General features: G+C 42.7%; 1 protein-coding gene across 8 annotated transcripts in view; it reads left to right on the top strand.

Annotated features, from left to right (window-relative positions):
- LOC131366434 (BAH and coiled-coil domain-containing protein 1) overlaps positions 1–19,490 on the top strand; it is a 68,814-nt gene that overhangs the window by 43,227 nt on the left and 6,097 nt on the right. For 3 of the 8 annotated variants that reach the window (XM_058410935.1, XM_058410967.1, XM_058410968.1), the window contains 20 exons: positions 2,446–2,571; positions 2,769–4,922; positions 5,225–5,351; positions 5,462–5,667; positions 5,883–6,041; positions 7,251–7,495; positions 8,084–8,438; positions 9,239–10,108; positions 10,686–10,855; positions 10,940–11,076; positions 11,171–11,281; positions 13,406–13,532; positions 13,643–13,841; positions 13,921–14,094; positions 15,065–15,238; positions 15,317–15,564; positions 16,575–16,649; positions 16,853–16,982; positions 17,485–17,602; positions 17,907–17,982. In XM_058410935.1, the coding sequence (XP_058266918.1) occupies positions 2,446–2,571; positions 2,769–4,922; positions 5,225–5,351; positions 5,462–5,667; positions 5,883–6,041; positions 7,251–7,495; positions 8,084–8,438; positions 9,239–10,108; positions 10,686–10,855; positions 10,940–11,076; positions 11,171–11,281; positions 13,406–13,532; positions 13,643–13,841; positions 13,921–14,094; positions 15,065–15,238; positions 15,317–15,564; positions 16,575–16,649; positions 16,853–16,982; positions 17,485–17,602; positions 17,907–17,982 (5,981 nt within the window). The remainder of the gene's footprint in view (positions 1–2,445; positions 2,572–2,768; positions 4,923–5,224; positions 5,352–5,461; positions 5,668–5,882; positions 6,042–7,250; positions 7,496–8,083; positions 8,439–9,238; positions 10,109–10,685; positions 10,856–10,939; positions 11,077–11,170; positions 11,282–13,405; positions 13,533–13,642; positions 13,842–13,920; positions 14,095–15,064; positions 15,239–15,316; positions 15,565–16,574; positions 16,650–16,852; positions 16,983–17,484; positions 17,603–17,906; positions 17,983–19,490) is intronic. The other 5 variants (XM_058410969.1, XM_058410943.1, XM_058410966.1 and 2 more) reach the window with 5 other exon arrangements.

Raw genomic sequence — 19,490 nt, 5'->3', positions numbered from 1 at the left:
ACTGACAAAAGGTTTGTGTCCCCAGAATAACATTATTAGTATTTGTGAAAGATTATATAGGAGAAGCCTTGTTTCTTTTTTCTTATGTTTCACTAGGCTTCTAAGGTATGCACGAGAGCTCTGTTTGATTTTGTTCAAAAGGCAATACACATGGGCTTCTTGTGGCTTAGTCAGAGACTTTCCTTGTTGAGCGCCAGTCTGAAGTACAATGGATGATATATTAAAAGTCAACACACCCCTGTTTAAATGCAAGGTTTTTATGATGTAAAGAATATAAAACCAAGATGAATTGTTAGGGTTTTTTTTTCCCCACTCTTAGTGTGAAATTACAGAGTAGAAAATGTTTAAAAACACAAAAATATAGGGGGGAACGGTACAATAATCTAGTTGCATAAGTGTTCATGTCCTTGTATATTTTTAGTGTGGCTGTGTTCAGAATGAACCAATGATTGGACAGTTATTATTTAAAAGTAATGGTCATACATCTGTTATCAATGAAATCAATCTGATTAACCCTAAATAAGTATAAACTGCCTCTGTAGGATCTTCTTAGTTCCATCTGCCTGCTGAAGCCACAGTCCAGAAAGAGCTAATGAAGCATGCGTGGTATCTTACTTCAGCAAGCATGTAACAGTATTGATCAGGAGGAGGATATAAAAGAATTTACAAAATATTAGATAGAACACCAAATAGGCTGTCACCAACAAATAGAGAACCACACTGACATCATCAAGAACAGGACGTTCCTCCAAAATTTATTTTTTTTAAAATGTACCAGAGCGACTGCTAAGAGACCTAAGGCAATATTATAAAGGAGCTGCAAGAATATCTGACAAGAATTGATTGATAACTCTGTGTGTGTGACATCTTCTCTCACAGTCTTCGCATGTCTGGGCTATAAGGTTGGGTGGCTAACCACCCCCAAACCATGTGGCAAAATGTGTTATGGTCTGATGAAACCAATTCCAAAAGGTATGTTTAGTGCAAAAACAAAGAAAAAGCACATCACCAAAAAAAACACATACCCCCGGCACAGCATGGTGGTGGCAGCATCATGCTTTAGGACAGAACTGGGGCTTTTATCAAGGTGGTAAGAATCATGAATAGCTACAAATACCACTTCATTTTAATGTCAAACTGCCAGGTGTATGCTAGTAAGCTGACAATAAAAAGAATTTCCAATGACCCAAAGCATACATCCAAAACAATACAGGAATTACTTAACTAAAAGAATATCAGTGTTTCAGAATGACCTGGCCAGACCCTAGACCCGTATCCAATTAAAAATCTGTTGGGTGACCTGAAATGGGTTGTGCACAGAAGATGCACTTACAATTTGATAGATCTAGAAGGTTTTTGCAGGATAGAATGGGCAAATATTGCCAAATCTAGATAGACTTGTGTCATGCTGATTCATTCTTACCCAAAAAATATGTGGTGTAATAAACACAAAAGATGCTTCAACAAAGTATTAGTTTAGAGGTGTGCATACTTATATTACTTATATAACAAGGCCTCCGCCTATTTTTTTCCTGAGAAAGATTTCTGACTGCTTTTAACTTAATTTGTATACACTGTAAATTCACCCTGAGGGTAGAAAATGTTCTGACATGATTTATCTTGGTTTCACTTTTTTTACATCACAAAAATCTGCCATTTATCAAAGATGTATGCTTATATGTCCAATGTACTTACAGAAGTAGTTTCCAAACTTGAGCTTTCCTAGTTTTCCTAGTTTGCATGTTAGCATCGCACAAAACTGAATCAACCGAGGTTCGGCATCAAACAAGCACTCCATTGTCTCACATTTTAAACACATGCAGAGCGAAAACAAATACATGAGAGACACACAACCTTTGTTTTGAAATTATCAATGACTATCTGCCCTTGAGTTTGGTTAGGGGTACAAACATCACAGGCTTTGCAAAGTTGTGATCAGATTTGTCTGTAGAATACCTGTGCAAAAAAAAGTTTTTGGTACAAATGTATTTGAATATGGAGATGGAGAAAAAAGGCTGTTGCAGTGGGTCATTAGAGTTCAACAGGTGCTTCTGTTGCTTGTATTCATTTCTTTCTTTTTTTTTTTTTTTTAAACATTATTATCCGCTCCATCAGCAGTGAGTCAGAGACATTAGCTCAGTGAAAACTCAGTGTGTTTAAGACATAATTTCAGCAAGATATTGTCTTGTATTTTGCATTGCGAGAACAAGGAATGGCAAATATGACATCCGATAGTTCTAGTTAATGGTGTATGGAGTGCACTTGCTGTAATGAGCTAATGAAAGTATTAAATTATGACCAGAATTTTAACAGCTAAAGGAAAGCATACTCCTTTGTTTTTTTATGTCCAGTTAACTTTGTTTACATTTCCTTCTTTATTCTGGCTGATTTTCTTTCTCTTCTTTTTCCTCTTGGTTCTCATCACTCTTCTTCCTTTTCGCTCAGCAGCCCCAGGGTACCCACGCTTCTCAGGAAGTCTAGCCCACACATTCCTTCCTATAAGTCATTTGGATCACCATGCCAACAGTGGGGTTCTCTATGGTCAACATCATTTCTATGACACCCAAAAAGGTGGGTAAATCATCTAACATATTTTTGTATGTGTATGTGTTTTGTATTGTAAGTGTATTTTGTTTCTATTTATATATCTTGTTGTTTTACCTCTAAATATATCCTTCAATTCTAAAGCTTTAACTGTTTAACTGAAAACTGTTTTTAGCACTGTGGCATTCTGGATTATTAACTATCCTGTTTTATCATTCTCCCAGAAAACTTCTACTTAAGAAGCCTTCCTTCCCAACCTCCACTCATTTCAGCCAATCACAGCATTCCACCCATGTCAAGGACAGAGCCAGGGAACACCCAGGTTTCTTGCAGTAGAGACGCAGGAAGTGCTGTGAACTTGCACAAGAGTCTTAAGGAAGCCAGTATAGACAAAGGCATGGTCTCAGGTACAAAGGACAAAGAAAGGCCCAGCAGTAAGCATGAGTCTAAAGACCGCCACCCCCATAACCAACATCCGCAGCCTCAGCACCTCCACTCACACCAGCCTCAACACCATTCTCAGCACCCTTCCACTATGGACAACATGAATGGCATGGAGAGGCACAAGGCTTCCTTACTTATGGAGTACAAGGACCATTCACAGAGCATGAGTAAGCCTCTTAGTGCCTGTCTACTTAATGGAAAGATGCAGAATGGAGACTCTCGGGCTGAGGTTGGGTCCAAAGGATCCATGCCCAGCTGTGGAGGAGAGAGCATGGGTAGGGGTCCTGGAGACTCAACAAATGCCCAAGCCAGACACATGGGTAACAGCAGTACTGGGCGCTGTACAAAAGAAGCTGTGAGTGGAGAGATGAGAATCAGCGAGCAGCCTCCTCCTGACTGCATAGAAAGGGGTCAAGTGCTACATCAGTCTTTGTCCTACTCTGTGCCTCCTCCTTTGCCTGTGGGTTCAGCAACTGGTGGGGGGCATCCAGGCAGCTTTCACTGTTTACAGCTCCATGCTAGTCATCCACATCACACCCAACACCCACACCACAGCCACCACTCCCACCATCACCCTGATTTTTTCTGTCCCCCTCCTCCTGCCCCTATAACTAATTCTTCCTTACATGAAAAAGGGGTTGGTAGCGGTGGAGCAAGAGAACCCAAAGCAACCAGACCCACATTTGTACCATCTGTAGGCCACCTTGCGGAGAAAGCTGGAGGTCCCTTTCAACTGGGAAACCCTGAATGCCAGGGAGTGGCTGGTGGGGGAAGCAGTACCAAAGAAAAGGCAATGGAAAAGACAAGTGGGGGTGTGGGGCATTCTGGGAACTGGCACAGAAAACAACAGGAGCATCAACAGCAGCAGCCTGCACCACAAAAGCAGCATCCCTACCGAAAAGCAGAAAAAGCCCCTGATTGGATGCACAACAATGATCATCACTTACAGCAACAGCAGCAGAACCATCCTCAGCAGCATCAGGCTGTGCGCTCTCATAGTGCAGACTGCATCAATGGCATGGACACCGAGGTATATAGATCTGCTCTGACACAGGAGCCCAAATCTGGCCATCTGTTAACTCATCTTAGTAATGTTAACCCACAATCTTATAGGGATTGCTCACATTCTGGGTCAACTCCTAACTCCTCACCCCTCACTAAGACCATATCTCAGCAAGGGTCTGTCTCTGGAGGTGGAAGCTGCTCCATGCAGAGAGAAGGCCAAAAGGTAGCCCGCATCCGCCACCAGCAGCATGGCAGAACAGGTTCAGGTGCTCCTTCAGCAGAGCTGGTGCAGACCAGTAGCAGTCAAGAGATGAAGCGAAAAATGGACATGTCTCCATATGGTTATAATAACAGTTCACAGCATCATTCACATCAGCAATCACCTGTGCCACCATGGGCAATGCACCCCCATCATATCCACTTGGAGGAGGATCAGCGCAGGGTTTACATGGAGTCCGTCAGCGGACCTACCAGTGTTAGGCAGCAGCCCCATCAACACCAGTCAGCTGGAATGGGTCCGCCACCTGCTCCTGTGCAGAACCAGCAGGAGGTTTTGGGTCCACAGGGAGAGGGTAGTGCCATGAAAAACCTTCTTAAGTATAGCAACCAGCAGCAGCCTCTCCTCCTGTCCCAGAAAACCCCATTTGGAGGACTGGGAAGCATAAAAACGGGACCTAACAACACCAACTGCACCTTGCAGACTGCCAAAACAACCCTGCCTTCCAGGAAAGTCATAACTAATGAGAGTGAACGCCATGACTGTGGAGGGCGAAGCAGGGAGATGGGGGAAGTGGCTCATGGGGAGGGGGAAGTGCGGCAACCTCCTGTGGGTATCGCAGTTGCTGTGGCACGGCAGAAAGAACCAACTTGCAGACCTCCTGACAACCATCCAAGCAGCTGCCAGGGGCGGATCCACTCTGGCATGAAAGGTAAGCACAAATTTTAACATCTTAGACACTGAATAAACAAACAGAAAATCAAGCATTCTTGCTTGTTTGTGAGTGACCTCTGGAAGACCTTTCTGGTGAAAAATAAACAGCGTGCCTTTCAAGACCTAAAGTGGAAACAGTTTTTCCTGCTGCTTGTTTAAATACTTGAACAGGGAAAGAGAACACTTACAGAGGCTGCTGTACAGCTGTTACTTTACAGATGGTTTTGATTATTGAAAAGATAGCATCTCAGATATCACAGTAAGAGACCATGTGTTGAAATAAAATGTAAATTTTTTTAGGTGCTTCACGGCCCATGTATCCCACAGACTCATCCAGAGAGGAGGACAGAAAGAGAATGCATGGGGAACACATGGGTGTCACTGGTGGTCATCCATGCTTGGACAGAGAGCAAGAATCATTTATCAGGCAAATAATCCATTTATGACACAGGATCTCTTGCAAACATGCAAATAAAAACACTTTTCTAAGACTTGCAAAACTTCTGCCCTTTAACCTTTGTTTATGTACATTTTTAGGGACAACAAGGAAAGGGTAGAATTTGCAAGGATTCATCCCTCCAGTAGTTGCAGAGGTGACATTCCGTCTCATTTGATGGTGCCTGGTGGCACGTCCCTGCAGTCAGGCCAGTTGGGAGACCCTGCTGCACATGCCCACTCTGCACACCACCACTGGATGCCCCGCACAGCAAGTCCTTCCCTCTGGATGACAGGCCATTCCTACGGTGTGTAATTAGCTGCTGTTGTGGGAACAGTGATAATAATAATAATCATTATAAATAATAATAATAATGATTATTATTATTATTATAATGAGAAATATATTTTGTGCTGTATCATATGGAATATTGTTTACTGTGCCATGTCTGTATATGACAATTGCAAACAATGATGGAATTTGCCATTCTGCTTCTTTCTATTCAATCTTTCTATTCCTTAGGAATAAGCCACACCAGTCTCCACCAGAATCTTCCCCCTGGTTTCTCTGCAACTATGCCTGCTCCCCTCCAGCCTGTACTTCCCCTGCCCCAGGACCCTTCTGCCCAGCTAGTGGTGCTACCCACTGAGCCTGCTTCCCATCCAGCCACACATCACTTGGGTATGCTGAAGTCCTTCTACATCTTCTTATACTCAATTTGTCAATTTTATTTTGTTGACCAAACTACAGATTTTCTGGGCTTGTCCCTATGAATCTTTCAACAATGACTAATTTGTTTAAAGACATGTATAGAACTTTGCTTTAGAGAATTCCACTACAGAAACTGAAGTTAGTTGTACGGTGTTTGTGATTAGCTAATGGACAAAACCTCTGTGCATGATTCCCTGAAAGCCAGCGATTTCCTATGGACCCCACCACCCCCATCTCCATAGGGGTTGGCCGTCCACATTGCAATGATGCTCTTTCCATTCCCAGGTCTATACATAGAGGCTACTTCTGTGATAGCAAACATGACGTTTCTCTAGACCCTCTAGTCCACACGTGCCTCTTTGCTGCAAACAGGCTGTGAAATTTAATTAGCTCTTCATCCTTGACGGAGCTTGCTTCCTTCCGCTCTCTGTTGGAGTCTAAGCTAAGTCGGGAAGCGCATCCACAAAAGTCTTCCCTTGGGTAGCATTAGCCGAGCCGGGTTAACATTTCAGAACAAGGTCCATGGTGCATCAGGGAGGGTGAGGATTGGGGGTGGAGGTATTGAGCAGGAAGGGTTAGACTGAATGTGTAAGAGTTTAGAAAAGCTGTGTGAAATATGGGAAAAGAACACTGGGCCTAGCTAAGCTCCTCAGCAGAGACCTAACAATGGTACAGACATGGGAACTTATCTTCCACAGACCTATGGTGTCTTTTGGAGATTTTTTAAGGAATATGCCTATTTTCTTAACTCAGACTGGCCAAATCACCCTTAAATCTCAGGATATATTCTCTGGCGAAGATAAATCTCCGGGCTGGTCTGAAACAAACGTCTCCATTCTGTGTCTCATCATCATCATCACCACTATTAACACCATTACATTCATGTAATGACATGTTTCTCAAAGATTTCAGAGAATTTCAAATATGGAACAAAGCATGTTATATATTTTTCAGCATGTATGTGAGAGAGAGGATGTGGGTGTATTCTGTTTGGTTTAACAGTCTTGCTGCAGTGCCCTGAGTGTAGGCTGTAGTAAGAGAGAACTGTATTTGTGCTTGTGTCTCTATGAGCAGATACTTGTGTAAGTGAATTTGACATTGTTGATTGATTTCTGTATATATTCTGAAATAAAATTATTGCAAAAAAAATTTACTCCCCCTTTCTCTTGCTTCTATTAGATGTGATGGAGCAGCCGGGTCTATGGCCTCCAGTGTACAGGGCCCGGGGGCCTCCCTCCCACATGCAGCATCCCGCTGTGTACTCTCGCTCCCAGTTTCTACGGCAACAAGAACTGTATGCACTCCAGCAACATCAGCAGCTGCAGCATCAGCAACATCCTGGCCATCAGCAACTGCCTCAACCACCACAGCAACACAGAGGAGCACACAGCATAGAGCCTCAACACAGAAATACTCACAACCAGGCATGTCTTTATACATATGATGCTAGAGTTGTATAGCAGATGAACAAAAGTGACATGAAATGGCCATGTATGATTATATAGAAGACATTTTCCCCACACCCTTCATGAGAAATGTAACATATTGAAGATTCTTCCAGATATCACTTAACTTCTACTTATTACTTGCCAGACATAACCAAGTCACAACACAGTCTATATGATACAACATATGAGCTGGAGTAATTTAACTGAATTTTACATGAGCACCTTTTATAAAAGAATACCAACACAACATATAATAAGAATTTAAAAAATAATAATATACAAAATAATAACAAAATTACCATATAATGTAGATTATAGTTACATTCTGTAAAAAATGCTAATATGCCTGCAAATTGCTTGAAATATAGTGCATATCAGTTAAGTGTTGTTGTACAAAGGGTAGTACACAGTATTTAAGATCAATGAGTTGTCATCTGAAAAATCCCCTTCTGTTGCCTTTGCTTTTTTTGTTACCCAAATTTGTTTGACATTTGGATGGAAAGGTATATCAAATAGCTGTCTATGGATTCGCTTTGCCTTCATTTACAACTCTATTTATTTCAGATGCAGAAGAAACCTGAGGACCATGGTGCATGTGGCGTGGACTTGCAGGACATCCTCTCTGAGCCCAGGAACTCCAAAGCTACCAAGTCTTATACCTTTGGCTCTTCAAACCGTGCTTCATCACCTCCCAGGGCCTCTGCTGCGCACATGTCGCCATGTTGTCAGTCACCATGTATGCATCCACATCCAAAAAGCACCCCCTCCACCCCCTGCCCTGTCCCGAGTCCTGCTGCTACTGTGCCCTGCTCCCCTGCTATCAGCCCTGCGCCATCACAGTTACCCAATATAACAGAAACTCAGGACAAGAGAGCAAAGGGCCAGCCTCCACAGGACTACCCACAGTCTATGGAACCAGGTAAGACTGTCTCAGATTCATGTGTTTCGTATAGATTTACAACTTCCAACTACTGTACATGACATGCAATGTTGACATGACCTGCTTTCAGAACCTTGTGTGTCTGTATCTACTTGGCCTGTGTAGAGATTATGCTGACAAATAGTTTTGCCTGGCTTAATGTCAGCCTTAGAGGCTCTTTGGAATTTGTGTTGTTGAGTTTCAAAGAAAACACATCAAACCATCACACCAGTCTTTGTACGCCCACCTTCATGTCTTTTTTTCTGAAGCATAAGTGACTCCAGTCATTCACTCTACAAATCAAGAACACCATATGTAGATCGTTATCCACACTGAGCTACTCAACACTCATGCCGGAACAATCTGGCTGCTTTTAGAATCTGTGGCTCTGTGTGGGTGGCTGCATTGGCAAGCGCTCGATTGATTAAGCTGCGGAAAATGGCCGGCAGCTCGTCTTCCAAGCCTGCCACCTCAGTAATGACGAGAATCACTTTGTCCAGAGACCCTGCCTCCACTAGCCTCTCTTTGTCCACAACTTTTTCATTATCATTAACACCTCACTAAGTGCTTTACTGTGTCAGATGATATTAATGTTCCAGAGAAGTTGAAATGCAGCACTACTTCAGAGCTCCTACTCAACAGCTCTTCAGATGCCTAGTATGGCAACGATCAGCTCAGCAAATCTAAGCAGATGTCTTCCTACACAGGCTTTTCTCCGAAAGTTTAGCATGTATAATAAGCAATGCACTCTGTTTGAGATGTTGATTTGTTGCACTCTCAAAATAATTTTCTTTCCTCAGACCTTCCACCGGGATACAGCTATCCTGCAATCTCCATGGGATACAGAAGTGGGCCCTCACCACAGGATGTACAACTGGCTGAACCAGCTGAACTGGAAGCCATTCCAGTTGAGCCAGTTGAGCATGCTCCAGCCCCTCTGTCCAGTATGGCGGAAGCACCTGAGTGCCATGCAATAGTGAGACCCATCACAGAGTCTCAGTTGCCAGAGGATGAAAAGAATGAGGAAGATATGGCACAAGAGCAGGCACGAGGTGCACTGGAACAGAATGGAGAGCCCGATACAGTGGTCTGCTGTATGCCTGTGGAGCATGAACAAGTACAGGGAGAGGCAGCAATGCTCATTTGCCACCCTGAAGAATCATCAGCCTGTGAAGCAGCACCCTGTCCTGGTGGTTGGTTAGAGGAACCAGTGCATAAGGACTCTACCATAGTCTGTCAGGAGGATGGTGACCTTCTTGAGAAGGAAGATGTTGTTTCTGAGCTGAAACCACAGACAGCACCAGCTCCCGAGCATCCATGTGTTCCACTTAATCCAGCTGACCTCCAACCCAGCACAGGCACTGAGGCAGTGGCAGAAGGGACAGAAAAGGAAGCTCAGGAGGAAGACTGTGTACAGATTCTCTCTGCTCCTTCATCTCCTATCAGTGCCACTCCCTTTCCACAGCCAATTGTGCCAAGTTATTGGAGCCTGGAGCTCCTGATTGCCGCTGCCTTCTGCGGAGACTGCCCTCCCCCCTCCCCACCTGCTTCCACCACTTCTCAGGGCTGTGCTGGCCCCTTCTATGCCAGTACATATGGCATGGAGCTCCTTAGTGAGCTGGCTGATCTGGAGCGCCAACAGGAGCACCACATTACAGACAAAAGTGAAGGTGAGCTATAGTGAGCAGAATTCATGCTAGAAACCAAGCTAGCAATGTCCCTTATAAAAATTCCAAAAATAACATGCCTGCAGAAAATTGAGAGAAGTGGGTTGTTTTGGGGGCAGGGTTAGATTAAGAAAGATTTTTGTTCTAAAGAGCTTGCAGTCTCAGGGGAGAGGGGAAACAGGCTGGGCTGCTGCTACCCTTTGTCCTGAGGGACACACTTCTATGCCTTTTGTTTCTGCAAACTCGTTTGATCCACACACTTTTCACCAAACGAAACAAAGCCTCTGCTTTGTTTTCCATATCTGAGTAAAAACTAAACATTGCTAAAACTTGTTAACATTTTAAGGCTAATTATACCATTAGCATATTGCTCTAAAATGCTTTAAAATCTATTGAAGTACTTATTTAATCACTTGATTTAGAACATGCAATGACCCAAAAATTTAAATATATTACTAAAAATAATTTTAAATCTTGCTGCTTCACAAAACAATAAAATAAACCCAACTCCTGAATCGCATTTCAAACCCCAGTGGCCTTAGAAATCAGTAGTTAGTATTCTTATCTTTTCTTGACACAGGACAAGAGCAACTAATATTCGACCTCCAGAGTCTCGCTACCTTGGCAGTGGCTCGTGCCCTGGAGTTGGACTCCAAGGCAAGCAGTATCGCAGATGCTGAAAAGCATTGTCCAGCCAAAAGAACCCTTAACCTGCGGCGGAAATGCAATTGGACCCCTCGCCATGAGCCAGTAATGAACCTTTATGCCTTTATTCATTTATTTTTATAATTTTTTGCTTTCTTTCTGAATGACCTGGTTACTTCTGCTCTCAAGGTGTGTCCTGTGAAGAGTGCTATGGAAGCTATAGACAGTCAGGAACTTGCTATACGAGTGAGGCTAGCAGATTTGCAACGGCGCTACAAAGAGAAGCAGAAGGAATTAGTCAAGCTTCAGAGGAAGCATGACCACCAGTAAGGACTGCTACTTCTTCTCAAATAAAACCAGAAATTAATTTCCAATTCTCTTTAAAGAAATTACAAAGCCATCATTTTGTTTTTTCTTCAGGAAAGAGGAGACTCCTCGAAGTCCTGCGCGTCGGGGCCCTGGTCGACCACGAAAGCGGAAATCAACCGGTCTAGGGCCTGTGGCTCCACCTGAACCACAGAAGAAAGTCAAGTAAGTAATCTATCCTTCTTCATCCACAACATATGCACACTTTTAGATAAGCCCCTCATCTTGCGGACCACACCTCATACTATAAACAGGAAACGGAGGAACTCATCTGACCTCAGTGAGGAAGTCCATTTGAGTCTTATCATAGACAGTAAAGAGTCTGAAATGCATCACACCACAAGCAGGCTGCCTGGAGCAGTGGGGGTTTAAAGTAAAGAAACACATTTTCATTTTTTATATATAAGAAAGCCGGAAAATGTGCAGCTCAGGAGCTGACTATGAAGTATTTCATCATTTATCATAATCTAATAGTTAAAGAAAATAATATATAAAACTGACATTTTTACATAACTCACTAAGATGAGTAAAAAATGTTTTCTTTTTTTTTCTAAATTCTTTAGAATAATTAAATATTGTGATTGATAGTCAGCTATTAAGTTAATAATGAATCAACTTTTTGCAATAATTCGTTTTATTGATCTGGCTTCTTTTAGTTAACTTTTTTTTTAACTCATGATAATATTATGAAAGGACTCTGGCCTTCAAATGCCAGCAATGCGGTGGAAGCCTGATACTGAGTGAATGAAGGGTTATTGATTATTATATATATTACAAACATCTGTTTTATGTCTACAGTATATGCTTTTTAAAGCAGACCTTTAATTTGAAGCAGATATTGCTAATTTCTCACAGTGACACGTGCAAAAAGTCATACTCCACATTATTTACATGTGTGAATTGGAGGTCAGACTAGGCCTTAGGTCAGACTGGTTCTTGTTCTCAGGTAAGTGGCTTCTTGGTTTACAAGTTGAGTGAGCCTGTTACTTTTCAATTAACGCCATCATCGGGACCCACAGGCTCTCTCACTCTCTCTATGTCACTCTGTCTCTCTTGTTCTGTCTGTCTTGCTCTGTCTCGGGACCTCTGGGCAGTCTTCCATTGTGTTCCCAGCTGTCCCGCTGCTGTGTCACCTCCGTTCTGTTTCCGCCCGTGTAGTCATGTCCCCACGCTGGCCGCGACATGATACTGCATGACAGTGACACTTGGACGCATGGGCAGTTAGCCAGAATCCCTTTAGCACATGCTAGAAAAGTGTGTGTGTGCGTGTGCGTGTGTGTGTATTGATGTCTGGGATGTCTTGCTGCAGTCACCAGGCAAGCAGCCAGATTCTTCATTTTCGCATTAAAATGCATTTTGTCTTATTGTTCATAACACACGATTTCCCTTCATATTATCACTATTTCTCACAATTCCTAATGAGACATTTTCTTTTCTTCTTGTGTTTTTGAGAAACATATATTTATTTTATAAACATAACACATTTTATTTAGTGTATTATCGTAAAGGGAAGTATAGCATCAGCTGTAATATCTGTAATAGGCTACATCTTGTGTGTTTGCATTATGCGATTTCTTTAACCAACATACACCTTATCTGCAATGAGCTGTGTATGTGTGTGTGTGTGTGTGTGTGTGTGTGAGAATGAGTGCAACTCCCAGATAATCAGTTCTGTTTAATTAGATGCTGGGAGATCTCCCAATAGGGAGGGGCTGTGTCACATCATGTTTGTCATTGCGTGGTGCAGCAGAACTTGCCTCATGGGGACAGCACACACCATCGCAGCCCCTATCCCTAGCTTGTCAATCATGCTGCCCCAGGGCACAGTATCACATACGTAAACACACAGAGCCACACATACACAGACGTTTAGCACAAATACAAATGGACACACCAACAGTAGGCTACAAAAAACACACTTGCTCTAATTCTGTTATGTAACAAGCAGGACATGGGGGAGAAAAAAAGTCAATGAGGTTTCCCTCTTTTGCACCAAGGGCTCTGCTTGTGATTCACATTAAGCTCCCAGTAACAAATGGCACAGAAATGGGAGGAGGGAGGTTAATCTCTTTGTTTGAGTGCAGCCTGCCACACGTTTGTGTGCTTCTTTGGGCATGTTGCCAGGGAAATGCAAGGGCATTCTCTAAGAAAGACGCGCCATGGCATTGATGTGGAAATGCAGCCCAAATGCTGTAACGCTCAGCGACAGTAATATACAATTTCTGTATTTTTTCAATGAGCATGCAAGTCTTGTGTTATTAAAAACCTGTGGCATTGCTTGAATGACAGGTCTGTGGGCATGGTGCTGCTGACGGAGGAGTCAGGAAGAGGAGGTGGGGATTTGATGAAGAAGAGGAGGCTGTCCAACCGGAGCTTTGGTCGTCTTGGAGCTGTACAGGTTACTGTCTCTTCCTCAGTGCGTTGCTCATGTCGTTTTCTATCACTGATGTTTATTCCTACGTGCCTCATGCACTTCCATTATAGTTCACTAAATATTATGTCCACGCTATTCTATTTACCTCTCAGGTGAAGATGCAGTCCTCTCAAAAGAGCCTCCACGAGCACCACATGGCACAGCTGAAATCCAAACCCGCTGTCAGTAAAACCATCCGGGAGCGTGAAACCTTGGGGTCTGCTCACTTGTACACTTCTCAGCGCAGTCCAAAAGCAGACTCCAGACTCTCTAACATGACAGCCAATGAGTCTGAAGGCCAAAGTGATACAGGTCAAATACAATCACTGGCTAAATGTTGCTCATATGTGTGAATCTGGCGTGTTTTTCCTCACTCCGTCTCTGTGTACAGGCAGTGGAGACAGTGGCACTCAGGAGAGCTGGAAGGGTCTGAGGAATAGTAAGAAGAAGAGTGAGGCAGCTTTAAATCGAGTATCAGCCTGTGTGCAGCAGCCTCGGGCCAGAGGACAGGATGCAACAGAGGACGGGGAAACCTTCGCAGAGGATACAGAGTCCTCTGAGCAAGGTGAGTCTGACCTATTTAATCATGAGCCTTTGAGAAAACCCAACTTATTGTACAGGCTGTCAGCAAAGTTTCATATTTTAATAATATATGGATCTAAAATCATTGTGATCCAAATTGTTTTAAAAAAAAGTCTCAGTAATATGCAGACAATTAAGAAATTCTCTGCCTTAGTGTGCCCCCAGTGGTCATGTGAGGAGATGTTAATTTGTTAATGCTGACAAGTGAAAGACAAGAGTGTGTGAGATTGTGTGTGCGGAGGTGAGTGAGAGGGTGTTGATGAATGGCTTGTAAATGACAAGAGTGTCTGGGGGTGTGTGGACACCTGACACCTCTCACTCCAGCCTCTCGCTGGCAGACACACAACCACAGCTGCAGCCTGCTGTCTCATACGACAGCTCAACAGCTGACTGGGCATTAACACCTACTGCTACACACACACTCACTCACTTAGACACACACACACATGCACAGATACTGCACAGACTACACATCATTAACAAGGAGAGGTTGATGATACCTACGTCAGAAAATGTCATTAACACTGTAAAAATACAGTCCTATTGTGTTTCACTTTCTGTTGCTATGAAGTTTGCCCTTCTCAAAAACATTTTGTACTTACATTAAAAACAAAACAAACTTACATTTGCGTCAGTGGATAATCTTACCATGATACTGTACGGATTCTAAGGCATTCTAAGGGCTGCTGCTGTAATCTTAAAGACATTCCTGTGCTCATCTGTGAGCACTTTTTCCCCGTCGCCTCTGGCTTGCTCATAAGGTTCCGAAAACTTCATCCAGAAGTCTGCTTCTTGAAAATACCTATTGTTAAATGATCTATACAAATCTTTCATTGAATTGAACTGCATATGTCTGGATTAGATTTGGTGTCATGTGAAGAATATGATGTATATTTTATTTGACAACTCAAACTGCATGCACAATCACCCTGTCATTGCTGTTTATCCCACAGAAGAGGAGGAAGCAGAGGGCAGTTACAACATCGATGCAGGCCATATCATCAAAGTCCCACCCTCCAGGGAGCTCCCATCCAGCTCCATCCTAAAAGACCCCTCCCCTTCCTCTGTTGTGAAACTGGAAGTCAATCAGAAGGCAAAGAATAAAAGAGAACGGCAGGAGCTGTACGGTGAGTAAAAAAAACCCCACAAACCTTATTTACTTTTTCTTTGTATTTTGCATTCGTTTAATTAGTGAGCTCCTGCAGGTTCCCAGATTCGGTCAAACACAGAAGGTGAGGTGAAAGTAAAGAAAAGGCCCCACTGCAGGTCAGCACCAGACAATGCAACTAAGACCTTGGGGGTGAGGAGGAGACCAGGTCGCCCCAGACTACAGGAAAAGCTGTGGGCTGGACATTATCGGAAACCTGCAGGCCTCTTGTCTTTCTCCAGCACCAGCGAGAGGCTGAGGAGAGCCACACGGAAGAGCTCCATGCTCCGTGGAGTGCTTAGCAAGGTGAGCCTAGAACAGGAAGTTCATTCATGATGAAGTTACATAATAATGAACCATGTCTTCTATCCACTCTTTTAAAAACAACAAGGGATTCTCTTTCTCACTTGAGAAAGGTTCCAAGTACAGTCTTTTTTTTTCTTTTTTTTTTTTAAAGAGTCCTTGTAGAAAACCAAGTCCATTAACTATCTAAAGAACTCCTGAGCAACCTGAGTGCAGAGTAAGATTAATATAGCAAAGTGAACTGACATTTTATTCACCTCATGATCTGCGCAAGCTGTTCAATGATTATGTACATGTACAAAAAAGTAATCTCCTAGTTTATACAAGGCAGTCAATAATCAGATTTCCTTCTAAATACATGATGTATGCACCATGGCTTTTCAACAGGTCAATATACCCAGTTCAAAAAAAAAAAATACATGGAATAAAATTTAAACCATTTCTCTAAAGCATTTTTTAAACCATTGAGTCATTTTACTGGCTGGTAATACTGTGCTTCTTCAGACTGTCTCGGTTTTGTGTCAAAGGAGTAGACAAGCTTTTTTAGAGCAAACATCTGCTCCTGGACATCATACAACATTTTCTGTCTCTACCAACAAACAATGATACTATCTGTTTATTGCTCTGTAGCTGTGTTCAGATTTAAATTCAGAGTGGCTGTGGCCTTTTTTATATATATTTAACATCCACAAGCTACATATGTGACTGCTCACTCCCATGAAAGTACAAACCTCCCACTTGCATGACTTTTTTTTTTTTGTTGTTTCTTGAACGATTCCAGGCCTGATACATACCTCTATTTTTAACCTTGAGCTTTCTTTAAAAAGTAAAGTCTAGAAAAGTCTGCTCTTGATATCGGTGCCTTTTTAAAGAATATGTAGTATTCTTATACAGTTTCATTCTTAGTACACATTCACTTTACTTATTCATGTACTTTAGAAGTGCAACAAACATTTTGCTTAGCTTCCGTGACTCAGGGCCCTGATTTCTGTCTCTGTTTCTGATTGCGACAGAAAAGTTGTTGGTCAGCTGTGGTCCAGTCTCCTCAGAGTGATGACACCTGTAAACGGAGGACCAGATTTCGACAGGTACATACAACACAAGTCAACATATTTCCAAGACCAAATGCTTCTTTATTTTATTATAATGAACATAATTTCAGTAATACAATTAAAACCCTAGGATGTCTCATGTAAATAAAACACGTGGGCCACTGCTGTAATTTTAATGTATTGATCTGAGAGATGTGCATGTGACTTATTGTGTGTGTGTGTGTGTGTGTGTGGTGTAGTCTAAAGGGCGCGCAGTCAGTCGTCTATTGGAGAGCTTTGCAGCAGACGATGGCTTCCAGCTGGGTGGAGACAGCAGTTTCTCCGATGAGGATGAGGAGAACTCTTCGTCAAGCACCAGACATTCTCCAGGTAACTTTCAGCTTGGAAAAGTAATTTCCGGCTAAACGATTGACAGACTGACTGACAGAATTCTGTTGATTATACGGGATTGCTCAGGGCATATACACCAGGTGGTGGTGCACACCTGCAACATGAGCAGAAATCCCTCACAAAACAAAGAAAAGAAAAGTTGCAAAGAGCTGCCTTACTGCATTTTTTTTTCACCGTTTGTATACTGACAAATTCCCCCACCTCTGCTGGGATTGGGTTAGTCTTACTCAAAAGCAGCCTGCTTAGACAGTTAAAGACTGATAAAGTATTTGTTAGAAAAAATAATATTCTCAAATTTCAGCTTTTTTCATAGTTGCTGGTATAATATATATAACTTCTCAAATATTTGATCACTGGATTGCTGGCTTCACTGAGATGCTGTAACAGTAGCACAATGTCTTTGGTACCAATGGATTGAGTCAAGAATATACATCATATCCTTAGACCGTTTTGATTCTGTGTATTTTTCTTCTGTCCTCAGCTCCTCCAAATTGTGTACTGACCAAAGACCTGCTGACTGAAGGGCTCAAAATCCTGATCAGTAAAGAAGACGAGCTTCTGTACGCCGCCCGTGTGAGAACTCTAGATCTGCCTGACATGTGAGCACAATGAAAACGCTCTGCACGTGAAACTATTTATCATCCAACACTATGTCTAAGAAAGCACCAAATGTCAACCATTATGTATGTATAGGCATGCTCTATATAGAGACTTGTGGGTATTTTGGATGCACTTGAGCATATTGGTTTTAGACTGCTTTAAATGAGCAGCATTAGCAGAGAGGGTCAGTCACAGAAAGCGAGTGAGAGAAGTGGAGCCGGACACGGGAAGTCAAGCATTACACACACAGCTGAAAATAACTCCTTTGTACTCTCTCCTCCTCCCTCTCTCTGTTTCTCTCAGCTACAGCATTGTTATCGATGGAGAGAGAGGAAACCGCCCCAGAATCTACTCCCTGGAGCAGCTCTTGCAGGAAGCAGTGAGTTCTTGTTCAAATTGCAGCGCAAGCCTGTCTGTTCTCTGGGCTTTAGCCTCTCAGGACTATCCTCTTACACACACACACACACACACGCTCACATGCTCACACCCTTTTCCTCCATAGCTACCACTTACACCACCCCCCACTACTTTCACCACATCCTACTAAATATCCCCTTCCATCAGAGCCCCACACTCAGCCATATCCTCTTCCACAAAGGTCTCTCATCAGAAACCATTTCTCTTGTGTCACCCACTTCACCCAACACCAGATCCCAGGAAAGCCTTCTCTCAGCTCACACCTCCTCATTAAATGTAATATCCATTAGCCTAATGAACGCCTTCCTGCTTCTCTTCCTGTAATGACCATTATGAAACTGCCCCAGTCCAGTCTCCTTAGAGCCTCCTCCTCATTATAAAACATGCTGCCCTTCCATTAGAACCACATCCCTAAGAACCAGCACTTTCAGCCCACAGATCACAGCTCAGCTGTATTTGAGGAGCCCCACCCTTTTACCCCACCCCCACCCCCTGCTTACATTCTTCATATTAGTGTACCTAGCAGCTTCTGTCCTGTTTGTCTTTCAAATAAGCAATTTAGTGTATTTCAGTAAGCTTCCCCTGGCCTGAAGTGTTAGACAGAGGAATGTGTCAAGTTCCTCTTCTTCTTTGTGTGTTCAGTGCTGAACTCATGGGGTTATGCTAACATTACTGTTTATCTAAGCCATCAATGAAATGGCCTCTAATGATACACTGTAAACCGCAGCGCGTTCTTGGCTAGCATTCATTTTTACCTCCCACTTTGCGTTTCCTTCTTCCTGTGGGGGTGGGGTGTTTCTCACTATTGTTTTGCATACTTATCAAATTCTGGTCACACATCCCTGGCAAACGAGTTATCGAAATCTCAGCATAATGGAAATTAATTTCTTAACAGTAAAGAATGTGTCAATGGATAAACCTTAATTGACTCTTCAGAATGGTTATGTAAACACTCTGTACAGGAAACAGTTAAATACAAGCATCATTCACTAAGTGGACCTTTTAGTTTACTTACATGTCCAGTACATGTAACCTAAATAGAGACCCTTCCCTTAAAAACTGTTTGGGTTTATAGATACCCCTGCCAACAGCACTGTTAAGGCATGATAAGACATGTTTAATTGTCTTTGATAGCCCATTTATTCCTCTCTCACACTCATCCTAAAAAACATATGCAAAAAACATGTGCATGTTTTAAATTATTTTTTATTTTCTAACAAACTCTTGTAGGTTGTTCATGTGGGAAAAAATCCCATAGCTCTTCATTTATAGATTTCATAACTTCTGCTTTGGGTTGGTTGTATCTAGCGCAGCTCTCACACACAAACCCACACAACACACACATGCTATGCACACACACGCACACACTCACAGTCACACATACAGTTGTTGTGCAGCTGCTCCACTGAGTAAACAGCAGTCTCCCAGCAGCTGGATCTAATTACACATGCACTTCTGCTTTCCCCTATC

This window comes from Hemibagrus wyckioides, linkage group LG02 (genome assembly GCF_019097595.1).
Source record: "Hemibagrus wyckioides isolate EC202008001 linkage group LG02, SWU_Hwy_1.0, whole genome shotgun sequence".
In the NCBI taxonomy this organism is placed as follows: domain Eukaryota; kingdom Metazoa; phylum Chordata; class Actinopteri; order Siluriformes; family Bagridae; genus Hemibagrus; species Hemibagrus wyckioides.
The sequence above is the reverse complement of the archived record's forward strand: the minus strand, read 5'-3'. Positions and strand labels throughout refer to the sequence as shown.